The sequence below is a fragment of the Lampetra fluviatilis genome, chromosome 47, assembly GCF_964198595.1.
Source record: "Lampetra fluviatilis chromosome 47, kcLamFluv1.1, whole genome shotgun sequence".
In the NCBI taxonomy this organism is placed as follows: domain Eukaryota; kingdom Metazoa; phylum Chordata; class Hyperoartia; order Petromyzontiformes; family Petromyzontidae; genus Lampetra; species Lampetra fluviatilis.
The window spans coordinates 5,934,897-5,961,191 of record NC_136321.1 but is presented as its reverse complement, the minus strand read 5'-3'; the positions used below and the strand labels follow the sequence as shown (position 1 = coordinate 5,961,191).

The 26,295-nt window shown below is 50.6% G+C and overlaps 1 protein-coding gene across 2 annotated transcripts in view; it reads left to right on the top strand.

Moving 5' to 3' along the window:
• The window catches only part of LOC144947902 (kelch-like protein 9), a 66,438-nt gene that overhangs the window by 31,998 nt on the left and 8,145 nt on the right, over positions 1-26,295 (top strand). For both annotated transcript variants that reach the window (XM_078877292.1, XM_078877293.1), the window contains 5 exons: positions 3,290-3,422; positions 14,240-14,436; positions 20,789-20,995; positions 22,938-23,120; positions 25,418-25,756. In XM_078877292.1, coding sequence (XP_078733418.1) covers positions 3,290-3,422; positions 14,240-14,436; positions 20,789-20,995; positions 22,938-23,120; positions 25,418-25,756 — 1,059 coding nt within the window. The remainder of the gene's footprint in view (positions 1-3,289; positions 3,423-14,239; positions 14,437-20,788; positions 20,996-22,937; positions 23,121-25,417; positions 25,757-26,295) is intronic.

The window sequence follows — 26,295 nt, the reverse complement described above, 5'->3', positions numbered from 1 at the left end:
ACTATGGCGCAGCACTTACATTTCGTTACTTAACTTTGCACTCAATTTTGTTTTCTTGGACGGGACTCCACTGTATTTTCCTCGGTCAGGGAGCTGGACAAAAAAAAAGACCACATTCCATAGACGCAATCTCCATAAAATTTTGATTTAAAGCTTTCGTTACTGCAGGGATTCATATTCTTGGTTCTTTCGTAAAGTCACGTAGAAGGGAAATAGTAAAAAAAAAAATCACGACGTTTCGACTGCAACACAAGCAATCATCATGATTGCTTGTGTTGCAGTCGAAACGTCGTGATCATTTTTTTTGTTTAATCTTTTTATTATTTTATTATTTCCCTTCTACGTGACCTTACCGAAAAAAACCAAGAATAGCAATCTCCATTGTTTCCTTTGAGAAAGTGAATCGTTTTTTGTTCAGTTTCAACATACACAGACACTTTGCAGGGGTAGCTATAGACATGCAGTTGACTTCACCTTGTCACGACACGCATCACTGTGCATCGCCACTGTTCGAAGGGAGAGAAGCAATGTTTGCTCAAAGTCGATGCACACACCCGGGCCCCCCAAAACGTATTGGCTGCTGCCTTCAGCCCCCCATCTCATCTGTCCCCCGCTCTCTGCCACAGCGTGCGAAGGGCGCGCCTCGGAACTGCCGTGCACCGAGAGAGACATTAATTTGAGTTTAACACGTAGGCTTTCGCGACCAATATTATTCATAATTAAGGTTTTGGGGTTGGGTTCAGTGATGTCGCCTTGCTCTATTTAAGACCGGGAGCAGGTGGATTGCTTCACTATTCTGGTAAATCGCCCGATGATGCTGGATGTAATTACCAGCGAAACTTCGTACTCAAATTGTAAATGTCGTGGATTTACTCTCCAACACACCGGTGGGCGTTTTCTTTACGTGACAAATCCCTTACTAATTGGCTGTGTCGGATGGTGGAGGGTTACGACCCATTTATACTTACGCAATCTCACCCAAAAACTTTTATTATGAAGAAATTAATTCACAGTTGTTGGTGATGCCGCTGCTGTTGCTGCAGCCCGCGAGCAGAATGAACGACAATGAAGACAAGAAAAGGCTCGGCACGTTTTGTCAATAACATCACTGTGGCCTTAAAAGGGGAAAAATATCATATATAATAGGTGATGTGCCAGGCAATTGGTTCCTTCTTGCACAGCACATACGTGAAAATGCACGTGAGAAAATTTAGAAGATGTGCTGGGTTGGTCAATGCAAATCCATTGGATCGCGACGTAAATGTACAGCCTTTGTATCAATCCACTGCTGGATGAAGGCCTCCCCCCCCACGCCATGCTGGAGTTGTGGGGCTTATTGTTTGACCATATCATGGGACCTCTTTGCCAGGATGAAAATATGATAATAGGTTTTCCCCTTTTTTGTTTGACCATACTTTCACCGTGCCGGTCACGTGTGCGGGAGCATAGAAGTAGGTTGCGGTACAGCGATGGACGTTGCTGCACTGCCTTCCGCTGTCCGCAACGTACCCCCTGCCATCGCTGTGCGTGGCCGCTGCCCATCTGAGGGCTGTCCGAGCTCAACCCCCGCTTAGCGTCCAGATCTGCCGACGTCCGCGTGTGCGGCGGGTGATTTGGTCGGAGGCATTGGTTCCGCAACGAGGCAGCGGAGGCATTGGGGAGTGATCGCTTGTCCTGGTGTACGCTAACCGCACGCAGCACAGTTGTTGCTGCTGCTCTGTAGCGTCGGGAGGGGGGGAGCCTCGTGCCCCCCCCATTCTAAATTTTTGTCAAGTCCAATCATTTGTCTTTTTCTCAACGTGACACTTTTTTTACTGATTGGCCGTGTCGGGTGGTGGAGGGTTACGACACATTTATAAATAACGCGATCTAAACCCAAACACGTTGATTATGAAAGTCCAAACATGTTAACGTCTAAGCGACGGGTGTCACAACCTTGCCGCCTCAAACACAGGGGTTGAGAGCCCGAGCAGAACGCACGGTAGACAAAATAAAATGCCTAATTACTCGTTCTGTTCAGCGTTAAAAATGCGTTTAGGGTTTGGTAAATATGAACTGTGACGTTGGCCCCCATCAGTTTTTGTAAGCACCCCCCTCCATCTCCCCCCCGACCCCCCCCCCCCCGTCGCTTTTCAAAAGGTCATCCTACAGGGTTCAAGTCTCAATTTTGTATAACCAGGTGTGAGACCTCTGGAGACCAGGATAGAGTCTCAATTTGCAAGAGTGACCTGGGGTCACTGAAATGTCAAATAGCAATTAAACATAAACATCGAATTGCAGCGATGAAGCAAATAGCAATTGTTAAATTTGAGACGCAATCAGTAACAGTGCCCGGACATAATCAGCATTCCTTCAATGCATTTACACTTACAAAAAAACACTGGCTTGGACAATTTTTTTTTATTCCACATCTTCCCTCACATCTTTCATTTTTGGGTATAGATGAACATTATGACGTTCCCGGCGGGTAGTTCGCGGTGCATCGATGGTTTCAGGCAAAAGTTCCACACCGAACTCATCAAAGCAGGTCATGTTGGGAGGGAGGGGGGATTTTATTTGGGGGAGGGTGGTGACCTATTATTGCCATTCTGGGCTCAGGTGTTTAAGACTTGTCTAAGGCTCAGGTGTTTAAAGACTGGTCTAATGTTCAGGTGTTAAAGACTGGTCTAAGGTTCAGGTGTTTTAAGACTGGTCTAAGGTTCAGGTGTTTTAAGACTGGTCTAAGGTTCAGGTGTTTAAGACTGGTCTAAGGTTTAGGTGTTTAAGACTGGTCTAAGGTTCAGGTGTTTAAAGAGTGGTCTTAGGCTCAGGTGTTTAAGACTCGTCTAAGGTTCAGGTGTTTAAAGACTGGTCTAAGGTTCAGGTGTTTAAGACTGGTCTAAGGCTCAGGTGTTTAAAGAGTGGTCTAAGGTTCAGGTGTTTTAAGACTGGACTAAGCTTCAGGTATTTTAAGACTGGACTAAGCTTCAGGTATTTTAAGATTGGTCTAAGGCTTAGGAATGGACCCCCATGTTCGTGTTGTATTCTTCTTCCTTGTCTCCGAGCTTATCGCTCACACGCTCCAGGGCCGAGATTGGTCCGAATGAAGTCATCCATTGATACAACAACAGCAACAACAACAAAAAAACCCCATCCCAAGAGTAACATTTCCACCGACAGAAACATCGACATGGGCCGAGGGAGATTCTTGTGACCGGCGCGCAAAACCGACAGGGACGTGGCGGAGGTCATTGCCGCGGCGACGACCTCCTCCGTTGACCCCTTTGCCTCCTCTCCTCGGCCTGCCCAGGGCTTCGAGCGGCTGCGCTCCGAGGGCCACCTGTGCGACGTGACGCTGCTGCCAGGAGACGGGGACGAGGCTTTTCCTGTGCACAGGGCCATGATGGCCTCCGCCAGTGACTACTTCAAGGCCATGTTCACAGGTGAGGTCATCGTCGACATCGTCGCCATCGTCGCCATCATCATCATCATCATCGCCACCATTGTCGTTATTGCCATCCTCATTGTTCGTCATCATCTTATTTATTCATTTAACAAAAATATGACATTGCTAGATTGGCCTCGCGGTTTTGGCACTCATCAGCAAGCCGACTACACTGTCGCCAAAGTGAGTAACAGCTGCATGCTACGGGCCAGAGAGAGAAAGAGAGCAAGAGATCCCCGTAGGTCCAGGAGTAATTATTTTAGCATGAGCCTTTTGCCCGTCCAAGGACGGGTGTATTGCAGTAAATCTGAAACTTACAAGCGAAAAGCAAACCGCAACGTGATATTCATTGCATCAATGTGTGTGCAGTTTGTAAGGGCGCGGTGACACAGACCTATTTCATTTAAAGGTTATAATCCCTTGTTCATCATGACGTCCTTTTTACTTCGATGTCTCAATAGCGGAGATCGCGTGATGTGAGGGTTCTGCCTTTGTAGTGAGGGTTGTGAGTTGACGCTAAGGAGGGGGGAGGAGGCGCCCCCCCCATGTGAAGTGACGTCACCCGCTAATTATTATGAATGGGGGTAGGGGGTCCATTTGGAAGACGTAACCTCTTCGTGATTATTAATGAGGGGGGCTGTTCGATGTGGAGTGACGTCACCCGCTCATGATTATTAATGAGGGGGGGGGGGTCCATGTAGAGGACGTAACCTGTTCATGATTATTAATGAGGGGGAGCTGGCCGACGTGGAGTGACGTCACGCGCGTGACACACAAACAGACATTCTTGGCTCATTAGTAATATGAATGTTGAACTTCTTTCGCAACGTACGTAGCCAACCGCGCTAATCGCAAGAGCGCTGTGGGGGGGTGGCGTGGAATTGGGAGGGGTTAGAATAACAAACTAAACTCTGTACGGCCGTGTACACCTTGCTCAGTAGCGGTCTAATTGGCTTCAGCAGCGTCCACGTGCATGCGTTTAACACTCACACAGGCAACAGCAATGGCAGAACGCAGTCCACGCAGCTTGCCTGCAAGCACTAGCACGGTGGGACCCAGCCCTTGGTGCATCATTATCGCGGCCATGGAAGCTCACGTAATTGTCAATCATCCTACCCGCTAGCGTCGTCAGCTGACACTGGCTTTAGAAACCCAGGAGGGCAGATCTTGCTGCCTCTATACCAGGGGTCCCCTATTCCCGGGCCATGGACCGATACTGGTCCGGAACCCGATGAGAGGGGAGTGGGTGGAGGGGGAACGTGCTCCTCGTTCTCACGTTTCCAAATCAGATCTATCGCTCAACATTCGTGAACGGGGAATGGGGGTGGAGTGACCCGCCAAAACCCCCCAAGCCAACAGCATACAAAGGAATGGGGCTCACAGTACAATGGTAACGAAGCGTGATTTCGCTTATCTGAGGCCCTGTCAGGCGCGAGTCTTGTGACCCGCGGATAAGAGGAGTGACCCGGAAATCATGACGAATGACCACCGTGCTGAAGTATGGTAGAAAAAAAAAACCTTTGGGGCCGTCCATAAATGACGTCACGCACCTAGGCGGGGGGGGGGGTGTCAGACATTTGTGACGATGTGTGACGAGGGGGGGTGGGGGGTTTGAGAAATGTGACGTCACATCAAAAGGCGCAACTTTAAATAAATGTAGACAACACGTTCTACTTGATTAAATATACTTTTTAATGAATGTTTTCTCCTACAACATCAGAGGGCAGCGCCACATTATATATGTACTACAATGACAGTAGTTTAAAGCGATTTGAAGCATGTTTTGTGACGTCATTTTATGGGGGGTCTGACTTTTTGTGATGCCGTGTGACGACGGGGGGGGCCCTTTGACCAACACGGTGTGGCGAGGCCTTCATACATTGGTTGGCCGAAAATGCCTAGAGATTATTATTGTTCACGTTTGTCCACAGGTAAGCCACCTGTAAGTGCTAAATTAATCCGATTATCTGCATCACGTTGCTGTTAGCGAGCACCTATAAAGGCCAGCACAGCACACGAGGGGGTGGGTGGCCAGCACCACGCCCGGCCGCCTTTGTCTCCCCAGTGGCGATGTTTACACACCGCACCAGGTACTTATTTCAGGCTGAGTCGACCTAGGGGAGCACACGACCGGTTCAGATAATCGTCACCGGTGTTGGCCGCGAGCGAGAATCGAACTAGGGTCGCCGGGTTCGTAGCGCAGCGTCGCGCTAACCGCTCCCCATGAAACGCACCTCCGGTTAGCACTGTTGGCTACGTACGGCGCGAACGAAGTTCGGCACACACATACACACACACACACGTACGTACACCGAGAGCTCTCGCGCACGTGACTCATTTTTTAACGATTCACGTCGCCAGCAGAGGAGAAAGCTCGCAAGTTGTTTGGCCAAGGGGACTTGCTTTGCTCTGCCACGAATCTCACGGCTCCCACGCGTGCCGGAGTTCTACTCGTGCTGTTGCTTTCGTTGTTTTTGTTGTCGTCGTTGTTGTTGTTGTGTTCTTTTTGTTTACTTATCGCGTGACTCGGCCTGACAGCGGCGAGGAGCGCTTGATGAAATGAACACTGCATCTGTAAGCCCTTCGGAGGCTAACCTGGGCAGACGGGAGTTTCCACGAGAGAAGACATTTCACGTGGCGTTAAGGCCACATCGCCTGGAGGCCTTGATTTCACCGGTCTCTCTTTTCGCTGAGAGTCTGCTGCAGCGTTCAGATCGATACCACCCCGCCGGATAACCCCGACACCACCACCGCCCCCCTCCCGGCACGCACCACGATGCCGTTTCACCAGAGTACACACCGCGTGGCACGGCACGATCCAGAGAGGCGATCAGCTTCTCGAGGCACCGCGGTGCCAAAAAGTTATAATCAAACAATCTACGCAACAACAACAACAACAAAAACAAAACCCACCACACACAAACACCGCAATCGATGACTTTAGCTCGCGCGAAACGGGAAGGGGAAAAAAATAGTTTTTCCTGAAAGTACGACTCGATTGCTTCGATTCAGAAATCCGACGGATTGTTGTTGTTGTTGTTGTAAAACCCACTCCCTCCGCCACTACCACCACCACCACATTATAATGTTTGTTTGTGAGTCGATATTCCCTGAGTCATTGCAACCGGCTAGTCACGTTCCACCTCCGCCCCGCGTACGAAGCACGAGAGCACCGCCATCCAGCCCCAGCCAGGCGCTAATCGGGGCAGCATTACATAAGCGGGCGTTTTGAGTGGCATGGGGGTGAACGCGTCTCGCCGATTTGGTGGTGGAGGGCGAAAATAGCGGAGGGGAAATGAAAATGCGCACGCGCCGGTAAAAAGTAAAGTGCTTTTTGTTTGCGAATCTTAACACATTCAAGCGGTGCTGTATAATTATTCTGCACCATCTCTTGATGGCATGTCCGTAACCAGTGCCAGGCATATGTAAGGCTTTAACCCCGTGGCCTGTGGACTAAAATGACAATTTGTATATAAACCCCTTCATGCAACCGCCTTGCGAACCAAATCGGCCCGAATGCGTCCGAACTCGGCAGCTGAGCGGAGTTAGGCCTCGCCAATTGCTTGGATGGGCGACAGCCAGGCATAGCAGGTTTTATAGACTGTGGGGCTACAACATCGGACGCCAGGTGGTAGCCCACAGAAAGCAGAAGACGTCTCTGTAAGTGGAGGTGTGCTTTAAAAGAAGCTCGTTGCAGCGGCGAATTTAAATGCACGAGTTAAACGTAATAGCAGCGAGGGTTTCTGGAGTGATTACGAATTAATATGCAGAGTGAAACATCACAAGTGGCAAATGTAAGAGAAAAAAGCATGTTCTCTCGCAACATATTGAAAGGTAGTTGAAGGTAGAGCCGCAGCCCTGCAATTGCGTGCTCTCGCCACCGTCGGCAGACAGGACCTCAATGCGAGAATATTTGGCCTACTCTTCCACACTTGGCCAGGCGTCTTGTGAGAAGTGGAGTTACCCACACTTTGCCCCACTATACACGAGTGATGTAGCCATTTACACTGCTGGGGTGGACAGAAGTTAGGGGGGGGGTGGGATTTAAGAAACTTGCCCCTCCAACCCTCCCCCCCATCGTTTCAACCTGCAGCACCGGGAGAAGAAATCGAACCGGCGGCCACTCAGGCGTTGATCGCAAGGTCCAGCGCAGGGTGCGAACGGTGGCACCGTCACACTCGGAAGAAGAGTGTTTTATGGTGGTGATGGTGGTGGTGGAGACGTGGCGGGGGTGGTGGTGGTGGTGGTGAATCATTCCAAGTCTAATGAGCACCATGCCTGCCAGCAGAGTTGGGGACATTGCGACGAAAATTGGCAGGATTAGCGCCGGCGCCGTTGAGCGAGCGCAGCGGTTGCTAGGCGGACCACGGCGTGTTGAGTGCTCAACAGCGCCGGCTAATAAAAACTCGTGCGTGTCTAACGCGCGTGCGCTTGCTTGCAGCAGTGCATGGCAGACGCAGGCTGCTGCTGCTCAGTTTAACACATTCGTGGGCTTTCGCCACCAAGGTTAGATCGCGTGAGTATGAATGAGTCGTTATAACCAGAGGTCGCAATCGGGTACCCGATACCCGTACCCTACCCGATACCCGGCTACCCGTACCCGGCCATGTACGGGTACGGGTACCCGTTTGCGACCCTGGTGCGGCCGGGTACGGGTACGGGTAGGCCGTGAGTCACTGGTGAGTAACCGTTCGTCACTCATTTCGGGTAGGGTACGGGTACGGGTAGGATACGGCTACCTGTACCCAGCCGGGTACAGGTACGGGTACCCATTTGTGACCCTGGTGCAGCCGGGTACGGGTACGGGTAAGGAATCAAAACCCGTTTGCGACCTCTGGTTAGAACCCGCCACCACCCGACGCAGCCAATTAGCAAGGGTTTGTCGCGTAAACGAAACGTGGCAACCGAGTGTGGAGAATGAACCCACCCACAGCATCCCGCACAAGCCACCCTTTCATTGCCGGTCGGTGTTTTTGTTTTATTGCGGTACTTTCCCGGTGGTGGCGCGGTATCTTCGGAATCCTAGGAAAAGGAAAGCACCTCACTTTTCGCAAGCTGGGGCAAGACGAACTCTCCTCCCTCCGTGCCGTTCAGTGGCCGATATCCCCCCCCCCCCACCCACGTTGCCCCCTCTCCCCCTCCCTCTCCGTTACTCGTGGTGCAGTGTAGACGTCAGCCGCCACCCCCGGCCCTATCAACTGCCTCGCTCGCGCGCTGCGCAGTTGGGATTGTGACTTTCTTCTTTGGATTCGGTGTGGCCACGACTATCGAGCGGGTTACAAAGCGCGGGGCGCCGTGGAATGAAAGAGGCTGAGAAAGAAGCACTGTTGCATTGCACTTGTGAAGAGATGGGCTAGGTACGGCTTGCTCGCGTCACTGCTCGTGGGAAGGAACTCTGCAGAAGCACCACCTCTTGAGTGTGTTTTTTGCCGACTCCTTTGCCGTCAGCCAGACGTCTTGGCAGATGTGCGAATACCCACACTTTACCCCACAACACGCAACCTGCCGATCGACCAACTGTGGGCGCCACGGTGGCGAGATGTTAAGCTACCTCGCCTGGTATACAGGAGGTATTGTGTTCGATCCCGACCTTGACGCCTGCTGTATATTTAGAGTTTGCATGTCTCTCTCCAACGTGGTTGCGTGGATTTTTCTCCGAGTCCTACGGGTTTTCCCCTCCACATATAGAATCAACAAGCGTTCAGAGTATTTGGCTGCTATAAATTTCCACAGTGATAAGCCACTTCGTTGAGCTATCATTTGTGGGCAGGTCGCTTCTGAAAAAGAGCTACATAGCTCAGTGAGCCTTACCTGGTGAAATAACAAAAAACGGGTGTGCACAGATGTGCGCCTGGTTTTCAGAAACTTTCCGCTGTTGTTTCAACTTCTGTGCTGCTGGGACCTGGAATCGAAACGGCGCATTTTTTAGATTGCAAGTCCAGAGCCCTCACCGTAACAGCGTGGCAGCATTCCTAAATGGCCTGTAACGCACCCAGCAAAAGCCCACACTCAGCCAGCTCTGTGCCGATTACGAGCAGCTGCATGCTCCTAGAAAAAAACTAAAACAGGCAATGGATGTGTTGGCACTGGTGCACAAGCATAAATGAAGAATTAAAAGCACGTGTGTTAATAACACCGCCCAACGTTTCAGACAATGACCCTGCATTGCAAAAAGCTTTTAAGTTGGTCCTCACAGACATGCAAACGCTGGGCTTGCTGCTGTGCTTGGAATATAAATTCATCATCATCATCATCATCACTAGCAGCCTTGGTCAATCCAATGCTATTGGGGGCTTCCCTAAGCCACCGCACCTATCACGGTCCCTCGACGCGCGCCGCGACAAGCCACTAAGCACCTACCCACCGTCTCGTCTCGCCGGAGCTCCGTCAACTAAATTTGCGCAAGCGTTTCTGTTGACTTATTGTCCCATTAAATAAGTGAAATAGGTGCCGAGTTAGCCACGGATGCACAAGTTGAACGCGCCTGTTGTTGTGTTTGATGAGAAACAATAATCGGATAAGCACCGTTCCATCGATCCAGCCGGCACTTGCTTATTTTACCGAGAACAGGAGCCGCCCGTGCTAATGCAGAAGGCCCAATTGTTGCAATTAATAATTGCACCATATAGTAATTAGGCACTTACGCCCGGCTGAATGTCCTCGTCGATAGCCGGGGGAGATGGGAGAGGGGAAGGAAAAGGCTGCAATTAAATGTTAACACCACTCTCGACCACCGCCAGTTCAGAAAATGTTGGGACAACGAATGAAGGCCACGCACAATCCCCCACGGCTCGTGAGCTGCACCTGCGCCGTTCCGGGGAGACGAGAGGAGAGCTCCGTTGTGGTTGTTGAGCGGCCGCCGCCAAATGCATTGCCACGAAGTTTGCGACGGGGAGGTGTTATATTGTTTATCTTGTTTATCTTGTTTATATTGTATATATTGTTTATCTTGTTTATTGTTTATCGTCGTTGTGCCGCGTGCGTTTTACGGCCCCGCCAAACGATTTGTGACACCCGCAGCATTGAACGCTGCGGAAAAGCGGGGGGCGGGGGCAGCGAGGGGCGGGGGGGGCAACGGGGGGGCAGCGGGGGGGGGGCAGCGGGGGGGGGGCAGCGGGGGGGGGGTCAGCAAGGGGGGGGCAGCGGGGGTGCGGGGGGTGCGGGGGTGGTGGGGGTCACGTCTTGCATCCAACCGGGAGGTGGTCATCAATCATCTCGGGCGGGGATTCGGATGGTAAACACCTGAAGCAGCTCACACCAAAAAAATAACATAAGCACCCACACGGAACATCGCGGCACGGTAGGGGTAGAGCGGCCGCGTGAGAGTTACTTTCCAAGCCCTGGGCATAAAGAGGGCAATTTGCGAGCAGGCGCTGTTCGTCCCCACAGCGCATTTGAAGTTTACTTCGAGGACTGCAGCGCCCCGTTAGCTGTTTAAAACAACAACAAAAACTAATTCTAGATTTGAAGCTTTCGTGACTGCAAGAATTCATACTCTTAGGTTTTTTCGGTAAAGTCACGTAGGTAAAAAATAAATATTAAAAATAAATAATAGAAATAAAATAGAAATTAAATGATAAATCACGACGTTTCGGAGGCAACACAAGTCTCCGTCATCAGGTGGGACCGTCACAGCTACATTTACTGTCTCAAGTGAGGCAACATTCCACCTGATGACGGAGACTTGTGTTACCTCCGAAACGTCGTGATTTATAATTTTATTTCTATGATTATTTCTATTATTAAATTTTTATTATTTATTTTTTACCTACGTGACTTTACCGAAAAAACCCAAGAGTAACAACTAAAACTATTTACGAGCGTCTAAAATCAACTTCCTGGCCACTGTCCACTCTGCAGGACTTATACAGCGATGCACAAACAGCGAGTCGGGGCTTGGCAGGTTGCGAGCGGTGGGTAAAGCGACGGGTCACTCCCGCCGTGCCCAGCGTGGAAGACGAAGCCAGAAAACACCCTCTGAGAGAGGGCGCCCTCTCGGGAGTTCAAGTTTCAAGTTCATTTATTAGGTATAGCCCTGCGAGCCATTCGGCTCTTGAATCGGGTGCAACCGCAACAAACAGAAAACAAAAACATGAACAAGAAAACATCTTAAAGTGACTATGTGCAAACAGAAAATCCAAGAAAAGACAGCAAAATACTGCAGAAAAATATTGCAGTTCCCACCGGTGGAGGCACCTTCCGCCAATTGGTGGCGTGAGAAATTGCAGGGCTGCACCTTTGCCTTAATTTTGTTTTTTTTTAAACATGGGACCAAAGACGCGTCAATGTCGACGATTCGTTCGGAACGCGCTCTCTCGATGCTCCTGTTGCTCCGTGCCCAACAAAGGAGACGATGGCGACATCTCGGGTGGAAAACATCCGAACGGAGAGGAGCGATCTTCTTCTTGGTTCTTTCGGTAAAGTCACGTAGAAGGGTAATAATAAAAGAATAAAAATAAAACATGATAAAATACAATTCTCATGACGTTTCAGGCCACAACGCAAGCAGCCGTCCTCAGGTGAAGAACGGGGCTGTCGGAAAGACAGCGTCTTTCTTTTGTGGCCGAAACGTCGTGAGAATTGTATTTTATTATGTTTTATTATTATTATTTTATTATTTCCCTTCTACGTGACTTTACCGAAAGAACCAAGAAGATGAATCCCTGCAGTCACGAAAGCTTTAAATCGAAATTTAGGAGCGATCTTGGTCCAACAACGCGCATTGAGCCCGTCCCTCTAGGACACATTGAGGCCCTATCAGGCAGGCAGTGAGGCCAGAGCAAGACGTTTGCAGGGCTTGCAACGTTACCTTCACATAGAGGGCGGGCAATGGCACACAGGGTTTCTCTTGCCACGCTGCCACGCAGAGAACACGGGGGCCGCTGAAATCCCTTGAGCTGCTCCGCTAATCTACAGGCGTGCTTCAAAACAAAGTTAACACTTCTGAGAATTTGCAACAATATCACAAGAAAGGTGCCGCCTCCGGGCTCTGGAGACCACCTGGAGAAGATTCCAGGCACGTGTTGACAATGATGGCGAACAAGTGGAGACTCTTTGACTTTTTGAAACTATGAACGTACATTTGTTATCATGTTACAGTGATTTATCCATTATTTTCCATATTACAAAACGATAGTCCCACGTAAGTGTTAAAATAATTTTAAGCACCCTGTATATCACTCATAACCGATTGTTTTTGCTTGGAGCTGACCTGAAAAAGCCACCCTACCGTAGTTTCCCCCCTTCCATCCCAACCCACAATAGCAGGGGCATTATGGCTGTTGGGGAGTGGCACGTGGCGAGTTCAATCTGGGCTGGACGCAGCAGCAGCAGCAGCCGCAGCCGTCAGCATCCTCTTTTGCCAATGTGTACTGGCTGCGGTTACGAGGAGGGAGTTAATTGAAATGTAAATTTAAAATATACTTAAGGGACTGCCCCCTTGGCAGTGCGGCTCGAGCACAAATAACAAAAGTACGCAGCGTTCTTCATTAACGATTTTTCTTTTTTTACAATTAAGGTAATAGCTCAGAGGCGCGAAAACCCAGGCAGTAACCACCAGTCATGTTTGTAGCAACGACTATGCACGGACATTTAATTTGTCCGCTGCTGGCTGTAGGCCCTTCCGATGGCTCGTTGGTAATGGGGAGTTATTTATCCACACGAATGTACAGGGTGGTCTTGTGACTGCCATTGAATGCTGTGAAACTTAATTTAAAAAAACTTCTTCTTGGTTCTTTCGGTAAAGTCACGTAGAATGGAAATAATAAAATAATAAAAATAAAACATAATAAAATAATTCTCAATTGTCTTCTCGACAGACCTGTTGCTTGCGTTGTGGCCGAAACGTCGTGAGAATTATTTTATTATGTTTTATTTGTATAATTTTATTATTTCCATTCTACGTGACTTTACCGAAAGAACCAAGAAGATGAATCCCTGCAGTCACGAAAGCTTTAAATCGAAAAATAAAAAAAAACTTGTTATTTAAAACAGAAATTAATATGCAAGAGGGCAAAAAAATGTTAAGGGTCAATTAATATGGGGGTCACAAGACGATCCTGTTGCGTCGTTTCTGGCGTACGATTTCACGACCAATATTACAATTCACAATCAGTTCCGTTTGGGTTCGATCGCGGTTGCTGTTGTTGTTGGTACAGCAGACGATATGATGGAGCAGAAGCAGAGCTCCACGGTGAACAGGACTTGAGATGATGCGATCGAAAATTGACGCCCGTGTCAATTGGTATCGCTGTTGAGTGACGGCTGAAATCAGCAACAGCAGCTGCTGCTGTTGTTGTTGTTGCTGTTGTGCAGAAATCAGGTGGAACAATGCACTAGAGGGGCTGCATGATGTCAACATGATGCGCCTGAATGTACATGCTACATCAGTTAAAATTGCTGTTGAGTGACGGCTGCTGCTGCTCCTCCTGCTGCTGCTGCTCTTACTTCTGCTTCTCTTACCCTGCTGCTCCTGCTACTGCTGCTGCTGCTCTTACTCTGCTGCTGCTGCTGCTCTTACTCTGCTGCTGCTCCTCCTGCTACTGCTGCTGCTGCTTACTCTGCTGCTGCTGCTACTGCTGCTGCTGCTCTTACTCTGCTGCTCCTGCTACTGCTGCTGCTGCTTCTCTTACTCTGCTGCTCCTGCTGCTGCTGCTCTTACTCTGCTGCTGCTCCTCCTGCTGCTGCTGCTGCTGCTCTTACTCTGCTGCTCCTGCTACTGCTGCTGCTGCTGCTCCGCCTGCTGCTGCTCCTTCTCCTGCTGCTGCACCTACTCGCACCGCTCATACTGCTCCTGCCCCTGCTGCCGTCTCGCAGGCGGAATGATGGAGCAGGAGCAGGGCTGCATCCGCCTGCACGGCGTGAGCGCCGCGGGGCTGCGTCAGATCGTGGCGTTCATCTACACGGCGCGCCTGCCGCTCAGCATGGACTCGCTCGCAGACACGCTGGAGGCCGCCAGCTTCCTGCAGATCCTGCCTGTGCTCGCCTTCTGCAAGGACTTCCTCATCTCCGAGGTGCTGCCCCCTCCCGCCGCCCTCCTCGGCCTCCTCCATCCCTCCCCCCCCCCACCCACGGCGTTGCGAGGCCCGCGGGGCACTGGTGGCCCCTGATGGCCTGATGTGCGGCCCCTCCCTGACAAGACACAACGACCCCCCCCCCCCCCCATCATCATCATCGAGCAGCTGTCAATCTCCCCAATGGTTTCAAATGTTGTGGCTTGGCTCTCCAACACACCGGTGTGCTGTACTAGTATACTACACTATACACTACACTACTATACACTACTATACACACTACACACTAGTACTGTACTAGTGACGAATTGGCCACGTTCTGTTTACGTGATAACCCTTGCTAGTTGGCCGTGTCGGGTGGTGGCGGGTTTAACGACGCATTTATATATTTCGATTTAAAGCTTTCGTGACTGCATGGATTCATATTCTTGGTTCTTTCGGTAAAGTCACGTAGGTAAAAATAAATGTTTCTATTATTATTTATATTATTTTATTACTTATTTATTATTATTTATTTTTACCTACATGACTTTACCGAGAAAACCTAAGAGTATGAATCCTTGCAGTCACGAAAGCTTCAAATCTAGAAATATCTTATTATAATAAAAAAATAAAACACATCTTATTATGTTTTATTTTTATTTTTTTCTTATTTCCCTTCTACGTGACTTTACCAAAAGAACCCAGAATATGGACACATTAATACATTTACGCGATCTAACTCAAAAACCTCTATTGTGGAAAACGCAGGTAATACACGTTCAGCTGTTTGTAAATCCACCGTTGGTCGAAGGCCTCCCTCACACCGCGCGGTCTTGTTGGGATCACATGACCATACTTCACCGTCTTGCTCAGCGCGGGTTGATGAAGAGTGAGCCCAGGAGTGGCTCATTTATCACCCGCCACCAACGTGAGCCATAGCCAGGAATCGAACTCGGGGCCGCTGGGTTCGTAGCAGAGTGTGCCAGCTGCTGTGCAGAAGATCCACCCCCGGCATGGGAATGTGGAATTTCCGCATCTGGTTTCTGGACCACGTACCTCCCAGCTCTTGCTGTCCGTGTGTGCAGACACACACGGTTGATGTATTTTTCCTTGTCGTTGCTATTATTAAATTTCGATTTAAAGCTTTCGTGACTGCAGGGATTCATCTTCTTGGTTCTTTCGGTAAAGTCACGTAGAATGGAAATAATAAAGTGAAAAAATATATTTTATAATGTTGTATTTTTATTTTTTATTATTTCCATTCTACATGACTTTGCCGAAAGAACCAAGAAGTTGCTATTATTCTTTTCAGCCGCGGCCGCCGAAGTGAAGCTCCGTCATTTGTGTTATTTGTGTCGTAATTTGTGGGGGCCTTTTTAAATTTGCAGAGCGTAAATCTCGTCGATGCATTAACGCGACGCGTCGTCCGTGGTTTACAGCGCTGAGCCCCGCCGGGTCGGGTAAGGGGGCTGCTACTTTTAGAAACTCATTTGAGTACGAAAATCAGCACTTCGGCCCAGAGCCACGTTCAGATTGTTTCGCCGTGACACAGAAGCAGGTAGTGACCAAAACAAAATGAAACTCAACAGCTTCGTCAATAACACTGCGGCCTTCACAATAACAAGCGTCTCATACTTGCTTCTTTCGGTAAAGTCACGTAGAATGGAAATAATAAAATAATGAAAATAAAACATGATAAAATAATTCTCACGACGTTTGGGCCACAACGCAAGCAGCCGTCATCAGGTGGAGAACAGGTCTGTCGAGAAGACAGTCTGAATGACGTCATTCAGACTCTATAGGGTTTATTCCCCTTTATTTTTTTGGAAAGCTGTGTCTGGTGTGGACCAATCAGTTTCAAGGACAATGCATACATTATCAGTGTGTTTTTGTTTGCATGCTGGCTGCAAGTATTGTGGTTAATCTAAACATGATTCCTTGCAAAAGGTTTCAGTTGTGTCACCAGAAAAAAGGGGAAAACCCCTATTATTATATTGTTAAGTGGATCGGGAGCGGTAGTGTAGCGGTTAGCGCTACGCTGCGCTACGAACCTGCCCATCCGAGTTCGATTCCCGCTCACGGTCAATACCAGTGACTATTATCCGAACTGGTCCTGGGCTTCCCCTAGGTCGACTCGGCCTCAAATGAGTACCTGGTGCGGTGTGTAAATACCTCCGCTCGGGAGACAAACGCGGCCAGGCGTGGACCTGGCCACCCACCCTTGGTGTGCCGTTCCGCCACTCATAGGTGCTCGCTAACACCACTTGCCCCAGCAGCCTGTTAAAGCTATACGGGGGATCTTTGTCTTTTGTTTATTGTGCTTGTGCATGACTGCAAGCGCATCAGCAGCAGCAGCACCAAGTAATTTGTAGCAAGTCCACAGCACGCCACTTTGAACAACCACGGCATTCGCTTCTTCAGTCCTAATTTTGTTCGTCAAATTAACACGGGAACATATATTTTGATTTATTTTATTTCAGCCAATGGTGTCGACGAATGAATGGAGAATAATTGAAAGCGTGACGATGACCACGACAGGCGTTTCGAGTCTTTGGCTGTTGCTATCAATTTCCAAGCAAACGAGCCACGTGGCTGAGCTGTCATTTGTGACGGGCAGGTCGCTTCTGAAAAAAAGGGCTGCATAGTTTCTCGGGACCTTACCCGGTCAAAATAAAAAATCGTTCATTTTTTAGTTTAGACACCGCTACCTCGCCAAAGACCAAAGCGCGACTGACTGACGAGGCGAAATTAACGAGCCTGCCAGAATATGCAGATTGAGATAATTTAGTGATCTCATTAGAGACTGCAGTGCACTGGAAAAGATCCTAAGATGGTAATTGGCTATATATATGCAAAGATTTACTGCGTTCGCTGATTGGCTGAATGGATAACATTGCAGGCGGGAAATCGTACGCCCCTCACACCAACGTTTAATATATTGGGGTGCCACGGTGGCGAGATGCAGGAGGTCGTGGTTTTGATTCTGACCCTGACGCCTGCATATTTGGAGTTTGCGTGTTCTCACCATGATCGCGTGGATTTTTCTCCGGTTTTTCCCTCCACATACAGACACATGTGTGAAGGGTATTTGGCTGCTATGAATTTCCACGTGATAATAAAGCCACTTCGTTGAGCTATCATTTGTGGCCAGGTCGCTTCTGATAAAGAGCTATACAGCTCAGTGGGCCTTACCTGGTAAAACATAAAAAAAAACATAGTTAAATAGTGAAATAGTTTTAAAGAATTAAACGTTTAGACCGCTTAAGTCGACGAGACTGGGAGAGAGCGAAGTCCACAGACTAAAGCTGGAAAAAATGTTTTGCGCAGGATGCGATCGGCTCGACTGAGACTACAAATTAATAAAAAAAACACACGGACTGAATTAACAACGATCCGAATTCCCGCGATGGATCACCGTCCATTCGCTAACTTTCCCTTGCCTGCCTTGTGCCCGGCCAATCAGCGGTAAAACTTTTTTTTTTTACAAAACACAAGAAGTCGATATTCACTGATAAAGCAAAACAAGATGGTTAACATTGAGACCGATGACTGGGTCTTCATTTAGGGTTTATCAGAAGTCTCCATGATTGCCCACAGGCGCAAATATCGACTCTTGTTTTCCCTTCTTTAGTGCTTATTGATTTACCTATTGTTGGCTGACTAATAAGTAACACTGAGGCAGGCTCTTGAATTAGACACAGTGCCCTTTTGGCGAGTCGTGTGCGTCCGTGGTCATCATCATCATCAACAACATCGGCGTTGTCAGTTTTGATCGATCCACTGCTGGATGAAGGGCTCCACTCCCTCCCCCCCCAACCAAAGCCGTCACTATCCCTCGACGGTCCTGCGATAGGCACGAGCCGACGCTGCACCAGCACGCGAGCGGAACTCATCGCTCCATCTCCGCAGGGCACGAGCTCTCGGGACGCGTTCTCTCCGTTGGCTGTCACTACATCCCGAGTCTTGGTCACCAGCCAGCGCGCTTTCTCACAGCAACATGTCCCCTCCGACAACACACTTGCTTTGCATGAGACGTTCACTGCGATGTCGTCTCTAACTTTCTGCGGATTCGCGTCCACGATGATAATTTCAAGATTGCACCTCCTTGCTGTTGAGGGTTTTTGTTTCACAAACATGAGATTGTGTGCACTGCAGAGGGGACATTTTTAAACGCGCAATCGCAGTGCCCTATCTTATCTGTGTCAACACTAGCAGGAGGAAGAGGCGTTATTGGCAGATTTGTGAAAAATAACTCCCGATATCCGTGTTTAATTATATTTGGCCAAACTCGGATAAGAGGATCAACACACGAGGTGGATACTAGATTCAGTCCAGCGCTTGCAGGTTATTTATCTGCGAGATGAATGAAAATGATAGCGGTCATGCTGCCACGTTTGGGCCACTCCATTTATCTCTGGATAATTATGGAAGACGGGATACATTTTCCCACCACTGCCAGGTTGAGCCTCTCGTTTACAAAAAAAAATCATTCGAATAGGACAAAGCGACTGTTTTCTGGGTCCAGGGATGAGCGGCGGGGATAATGGAAAGAAGTCACGTTACCGAAAGAACCAAAGAGTATGGACCCTTGCAGTCACGAAAACTTCAAATCTAGAAATAATGGGAAGAACCCACGTGTGGGATAAACACAAATAATAATCAACATCCCTCGGAATTCGATTGAGGTCACGGATAATACCAGGGATCGCAACCAAGTGTGACGTTTCACTTGTGCGAGTCCATGAGTGCTGAACAGATGTTTCACTTGTAGGACCCAACGGAGGTGGCATCAATTCAGTAGTTCCCGTTTCTCTGTGTGGCCAATAGCAGTGAATTTTGTGATACCCATTTAAATTGAAGTTGGGTGGTCAAATTGATTCACCCTCTAATTAAATCGGTACTATCAAAGTTGTTGCTACCTTATATGGTACCAATTTCTGTTCTGGTTCATTGACTATTAAAAAAACACATTCGCCAATAACTCTGCCTTAATAGGAAGTCATTCAATAGCGCTGCCTTCCTATTCAGGCATTGATATTGATTAATGTGTTTTTTATTAGCTTATCTGTGCTCGTACCCCTCTGCCAAACGCAGCAGCGCCATCACCGAAATAAGCGTTTGATTTTCACGAGCTATATTTTGCAGCAGTGAGAGTGCGCAACACCGTACGTGAGCATGCGTGTGTTTGCGAGCGCGTGCCAGTGCAATGCGCTGCAGCGTATATAAAAAAAAAAACACCGTCTCCGGCCCCGTCGGTTGAGAGAAGCCTTTGATGTTAAATCTGCCGGCGCGGCCCGGGGATTTACAAACCCAGCGCCGCCGAAGGCTAACGTGACCTCGTCCGCGGTGCCCATAAGGTGCAGCGGATAAACTTCCGCACCTTGAAAGACAGCAGCAGCTCAACAAAAAAGACGAGCACACACGGTTCTGATCTTGCATGCGCTGCGCCTAAGGCCGGGGTGTTCCCGGTCTCGCCGACACAAATCTGAAACTTGACAGGCGACATCACCGCGCTGACGCTCCCGACAGCGTGTCGGGAACGACGGTGCATGGCAGAGGTCGCAACCGGGTACCCGATACCCGTACCCTACCCGATACCCGGCGACCCCAGTGCGGCCGGGTACGGGTACGGGTAGGCCGTGCGTCACTGGTGAGTAACTGTTTGTCACTAATTTCGGGTAGGGTACGGGTACGGGTAGGGAACGGGTACCCGTACCCGGCCGGGTACGGGTACGGGTACCCGTTTGCGACCCTGGTGCGGCCGGGTACGGGTACGGGTAAGGAATCAAAACCCGTTTGCGACCTCTGGTGCATGGACCATCACTGCCGGGCCCACGACGACCGTAACGGAGCTTAAAACCTCGTGTTGGAAACCCTGAGGAACACAACACAGGAGCGTAGTTACAAGGCAACAGCTGCTTGTTTTCTGCGTTAATTTCCGCGTCGTTTCAATGGGTTCACCGCTGCCAGCCGATCGGGAGGTCGCGTGCGGTGGGGCAAAGTGTGACAGCGCCCAACGCTTCCTCGACGGTATTTTTGCCAAAAACACCCTCTTGAATTAGGCCAAAAACACCCTCTTGAATCCGCAAGTTAGCAAATGCCGGGCTGAGACCATCGCCTCACGGCGCTGGAACACTCCAGAAGAAAATTTGTTCACAAGCGTGGGATTCGAACCCAGCAACCTCAGTGGCGTCGGCTCGGCTCCCTGACCCTCTGAGCCGCCCGGGTGAGGCCACGTCCAAGAATGTACGTTTTAATCGACGGATCGATTCATCGTAACGGCTTGGTACCCAACGCGTCGTTCGCCAGGTCACATGACACCGCAACCGAGCACGTGGCATTTCTCGCGCCGTTGCATCCTCCCGCGCAGGTGACTCTAGAAAACTGCGTGGACATCGGGCGCATCGCCACGGCGTACCACCTGCCCGAGGTGGACAAGTACGTCAACGCCTTCCTGCTGCGCAGCTTCACGTCCCTGCTGGCCACCGGCGAGTTCCTGCGCCTGCCGTTCGAGCGCCTCGCCTGGGCCCTGGGCAGCGACTCCCTGCGCGGCTGCTCCGAGCTGCAGCTCTTCCAGGTGAGCGGCGAGCGACGCGTCGGCGTTGGATCCCACCGGATTTGGCGTGCGGGGAGAGGGGGTGGGCTGGGTGGGGTGGAGAGGTTGGGGGGAGGGCAGGGGGCCATCCAGAGGTCCCAGGACAGGATGCCAACAGAAGATTAACGTTGGGTACAACCATATTTGCGAATGTGATTTGTAACCATGATCCTTGCCCGTGCATGCATGTTGAACTTCTTTCGCGCCGTACGTAGGCAACGGCGCTAGTCGGAGGTGTGGGGGAAGGAAAACGAACTAAAGACGCAAAAAAACGGTTCTAAAGACATAGGGAAAGTTGTGCTCTCTCCCTTGCGGACCAGAGGTTGCCGAAGGTTCGGGGTCTCAAAGGGAGCTCTGTGATATCCACTTATGTGGACCGTTCTGTAACACGCGGCAATTCCCTGCGCTGCGGGAGATAGATCTCAATGGATTCTCCGTCTAATGACATCCACATGAACAGCACAATTTGGTTCAAACTGGGAGAAATTACTAAAATATTCTCAAAAAAATATTTAATTTATTGGGGCACATTTCCGAGAAAGCCACACCTCTGTCATCGTGAACATGAGCGCTATTCTCCCTCTCATCATTCATATTTTGAGCCGTTGGTTACCGTAGCTGCTTAATCATCACTGCTTTGATGCATTACCCATTGGAGAGTTTTAGTATTCCTTTCGATCTGCGCTGCAGCTCGGGACAGGCCGATGATAGGTAGAGTGCCACGGCTTCGGAACCGCTCGACACGGAAATCATCAGCGCGCCGCTCGCTTTGTGGTGTGATCACCGTTAATGTTTCCCGCGGCAGTGTCACTTTCACCAACCGCTGAGAAGTAAATGAGATCTCTCCCATTTGTGTGAAAGTGAGACGGGGGGGGCTTAACTTAGCAGCTCCCCTCCCTGTTTAGGCTGTCGGTTGCTGGGGGCCTTGAGGGCAAGTCACCAATGGACGAAAATAGATTCATGAGCTCACTCTTCGTGATTTGTGAAAACTTGCTCCCCCTTGATATGGTTAATTCTTCAGATTCTGGGGGCCACGGTTCAGCGATCAATATTTTTGTTCTTGTTTTAGCATCTCGATTGTATTGCTTCTCGTTTTTCTCTTTTTAAAATCCGGCGTCCCGCAGAGCAGTGAATCGCCGGACCACAGAAGTGGATATCACAGAGCTGCCGTTGAGACCCCTGTCTTTCAGCAACCTCTCGTTCACACAGGAGAGGGGCAGCACTTTCCTCATGCCTTTAGAACCGCTTTTTGTGTTCAGTTTGTTTTCATTCCTCCGCCCCTACGATTAGCACGGTTGGATACGTACGGTGTGAAAGAAGTTCAAACATACGTACATACACACGTACATTCCCACCCGCCCTGCTACCGAGTGAAATGTTCACCACGTGGCAGTCAAAACGATATATATCCTTAATTCTCTGAGATGGAATTTAGCCAATTTTTTTTTTTGCGTGTGCTTCCGTTTGTAACGGGGCTGGCACCATCGACTCGCTACACTCGGGGAACCCGTGTTTTCATTTTTTCATTACAACAAAACGCGAGCCCGACATACCGAAACGTTTCCGGTAACAGGGGTACAACAACAACAGAAAAAATCCGTCGTCATCCACTCCGGCGCGACAGAACCCACACGAAAGGGGGAGAGAAAAGAAGGTGAATAGGGGGGCCCCCACACACCCCCCCCCCCCCCCGCTGCCCCCAAGCAAGTGGGGACCTCGCGCAAGGTGAGAAGACGGAGTTTGAAATGGGGATAGAAAACAGGGAGGCACAGGAGAAGAATGACAATCGGCGTGCTAAGGAAAAGCCAGGGATGGGGGTGAAACCGCGATTCGAACCCCGCACCTCGGCGGCGCCCTGCTCGTCCCTCCGACCCGCTCGCCCCGCGTTCAAAGCTCGCGCCGGCGTGGTTGGCTGCGCCCGCAGGCCGCCTGCCGCTGGCTCCGGCACCCGGTGGACGCTCAGGGGGATTCGCTGTCGCCGGCGCGCGACGCCGCCGCCGCCGCCACCGCCACCGTGCCCGGCGCTGCCGAGAGGGCGTCCGGCTCGCGGCTCGAGTTCGCCTCCCGTCTCATGAGCCGCATCCGCTTCCCGCTCATGTCGCCGCAGGTACGCGCACGTGTGTGGGTAGCGACGTCGCGACGGTTTTCCACGCGTTAAATTTCGACGCGATGTCGATCGCCGTCCGTGGCCACTGTCGTCGTGTCGCCTGTCACTTATAAAAAAAAGGTGTCAGTTTTGTTGCCAGATAGAAGGGTAAAAAAAGCAATTATCACGTTTTTTACTGGCAAATGAGGTTCCAATGGTGTCACTTACTCGTGCGACCTTCGAAACCTGCGCAGCCATCGTCGTGAGGGTGGCAAGGTTGCACTCGTGCCTCGCAGCGAGGAGGGACTGGGCGTCGATTCCCGACTCGGGCACCTGTCTGCGTGCTGTGTGTATGTCCTCCCCCTGTTCTGCATGGGTTTCCCCACGTGTTCCCTGGTTTCCTCTCATGGATACAAAAACAATTCCCATGCTATGTAAATGGTATGAAAATTAAGAAGAGGTTTTACCCTTTATGGAAACGAAGCACGTTCGAACAATACAGTAACCACACCGTACTTGTGGCAAAACATGCGCGCATGCTCTCATAATAATGTAAGGATTGCATTTGAAACTGATTTTTCTCACCAGTGTCAGACCAGTACAAAGACAATGCAAGCATCAGAGCATTTACAAGCTCGGGGTGAGCAGCGATATCTATGGGACCTCTTTGTTAGTATCAAAGTATGAAAATGAAGAATAGGTTTTACCCCTTCTGGCAACAGAACAGCTGTTAAGATGTTCAAACAGCGAGGGAAGTCTACATTAACCACACGTACAAAAGATACAAACATCCTCTGATAAATAATTGTATGCGTTTTCTTTGAAACTGATTGGCCCACAATCTCGCCAGTGTCAGACCAGAGAACGCCAGAAGGCAACGGCAATGCCGCGTATCAGCAAACACATTCCCGCGGAGGGAGCTGGTAGGAACGTTGGGTTGCTCGGTCAATGGCCAGGGTCAACGTTGAGTTTTATAAGGGCACCACGGGGTGACCAGCCCCTCCCCACCCAACCCCACCCAGCCCCACCCTCCCCTCCCCACCCAGCCCATCCCCACCCTCCCCTCTCCACCCAGCCCCACCCCTCCCATTTTTGGATGCACGACGGACGGACGGACACAATAATCCCCTGTGGGCTGGTGGAACCAGGTGGTTCCTACCAGTAAAAGGTCCCAGAAATGTAAACGGTATTGGCCAAAACATCCCAGTGCTGCAAAAATCACCAGAAATTTACGCGATTGTGGTCCCACACAGCGACAACAACATCTCACCCCCCCCCCTACTGCAGGAGCTTGGCAGGAGGAACCTCGTGAAAAAACAATGCCTCGATACTCAGCAAGGCTATCCTGGGTCAACAAACTCGCGCAGCAGTAATAATGACAAATAATCACGCGCCGTGCGATCGTCGCGTTGTTTACGACGATCCATCGCACGTCCCAAGCGAGGCGGCCGAAAGCCCGAACGACCGCCGACATCGGCTGTGACCGTCACGCGTCCCTGTGCGCCCCCCCCCCACTCCCCCCCCCCGCACCATTACGGAGGAGGAGCGCATCGCATCAACCGCGCAAATAATCATCTCAACGATTATCGCCATCGAGCAGCGGTCGCCCAGGCGCGATTCATCTCGCCGCCGCAGATACGAGCCAATTTGGACATTACTCACAGTGTTTATCGATCCTTCCAAAGGGTAGCTCAATTAGGGGAGGCAGTAACCCAGGAGTCGCGCAGCCACAGGGAGTGGATTTTTCCCTCAAACACCGCTCCCCCATGGCCCACTGTGAAATGTTTTTGTTATTTTCCTCCCTCTTCTTCTTGCTCTGAGGCTGATAGCTTTTTAATGTTAGAAATCCCGGCGCCATTGATGCCATCGAGTTTATTTGAATGACTTTGCACTGCCCACGATGTCGATATCGCGGCTCTGCCTCCATCCCAGCTGAGAATTTTTTCAGCGGCCGCAAATCCTTTGAAGACGCGTTCGCAACAAACAAAAAAATCACGCGGCGTTGATTTTTGCCCGCTCGTAGCTGTTGAATCCGTCGCCACGGGTGCGATGGCTCGTACGCTGCTGGACTTGCGATCCACAGGTTCACCGGTTCGATTCCATCTACCGTCAAGTTTTTATTTTATTTAACACCCCCCCCCCACCCCCCCAGCCAACCGCCTCTGTTCGCTAGAGGGAACTCTCTGGAGCCCCCCCCCCCCCCTACTCGTGGAGGCCCTTCCACCAACAGAATCCAGTGGGATAGGGCCCGAAAAAAAAAAAATCCCGCGAGAAATTTAAAACCCCGACCACCGCCGGTCCCGCTGTCCTCCTCGCAGGAGCTGCTGGCACACGTGCAGACCGTGGACTTCATGCGCTCCGACGCCGCCTGCCTCAACCTGCTGCTGGAGGCCAGCAACTACCAGATGCTGCCCGCCATGCAGCCGGTGCTGCAGTCGGAGCGCACGCGCGTCCGCTCCGACGCGACCCACTTGCTGGCGCTGGGCGGGGTGCTGCGGCAGCAGCTTCTGGTGTCGCGCGACATGCGCGTCTACGACGAGCGGGCGCGGCGCTGGCGCTGCCTCACGCCCATGGACGCGCCGCGGTACCAGCACGGCATCGCCGTCGTGGGCAACTTCCTGTTCGTCGTCGGCGGGCAGAGCAACTACGACACCAAGGTGAGGTCGGTGAGCACGTTGGTGACGCACGCGGTGGCGGAACTGGCGTGGGGGCAGGGGGTGCCTTGGGTGCCACCGCCGCTGGTGACCAAAGCTACGAGTTGAGGGTCCCCCTTGACAACTACCGTGAGATTTGTTGTCAGCAAGAGAGTAAGCAAAACTCAACAAACGCGCTGACGTGATTAGACAAGAGGAGGCAAGATATATAGCCTCTAGGTGCGACCGTAAGAGACGAAGCAAATGTTGGGGCCCCACCTGACCGATTGCCGTACCCGCTAAGCTGATAATGTCGTTATGCCACCGGCAAGATGTTAACTACCTCGCCTGGTATGCAGGTCATTGGGTTCGGTCCAGACCCTGACACCTGCTGAATATTTTGACTTTGCAGATTCTCTCTCCCCGTGGTCCGGTTTTTTCCTCCACATTTAGAATCAACGCGCATTCAGAGCCTTTGGCTGCTTTCAATATCGACGTGATTGAGCCACTTGGTTCAGCTGTCCTCATTTGTGGCCAGGTCGTTTTTTTCTGAAAATGAGCTG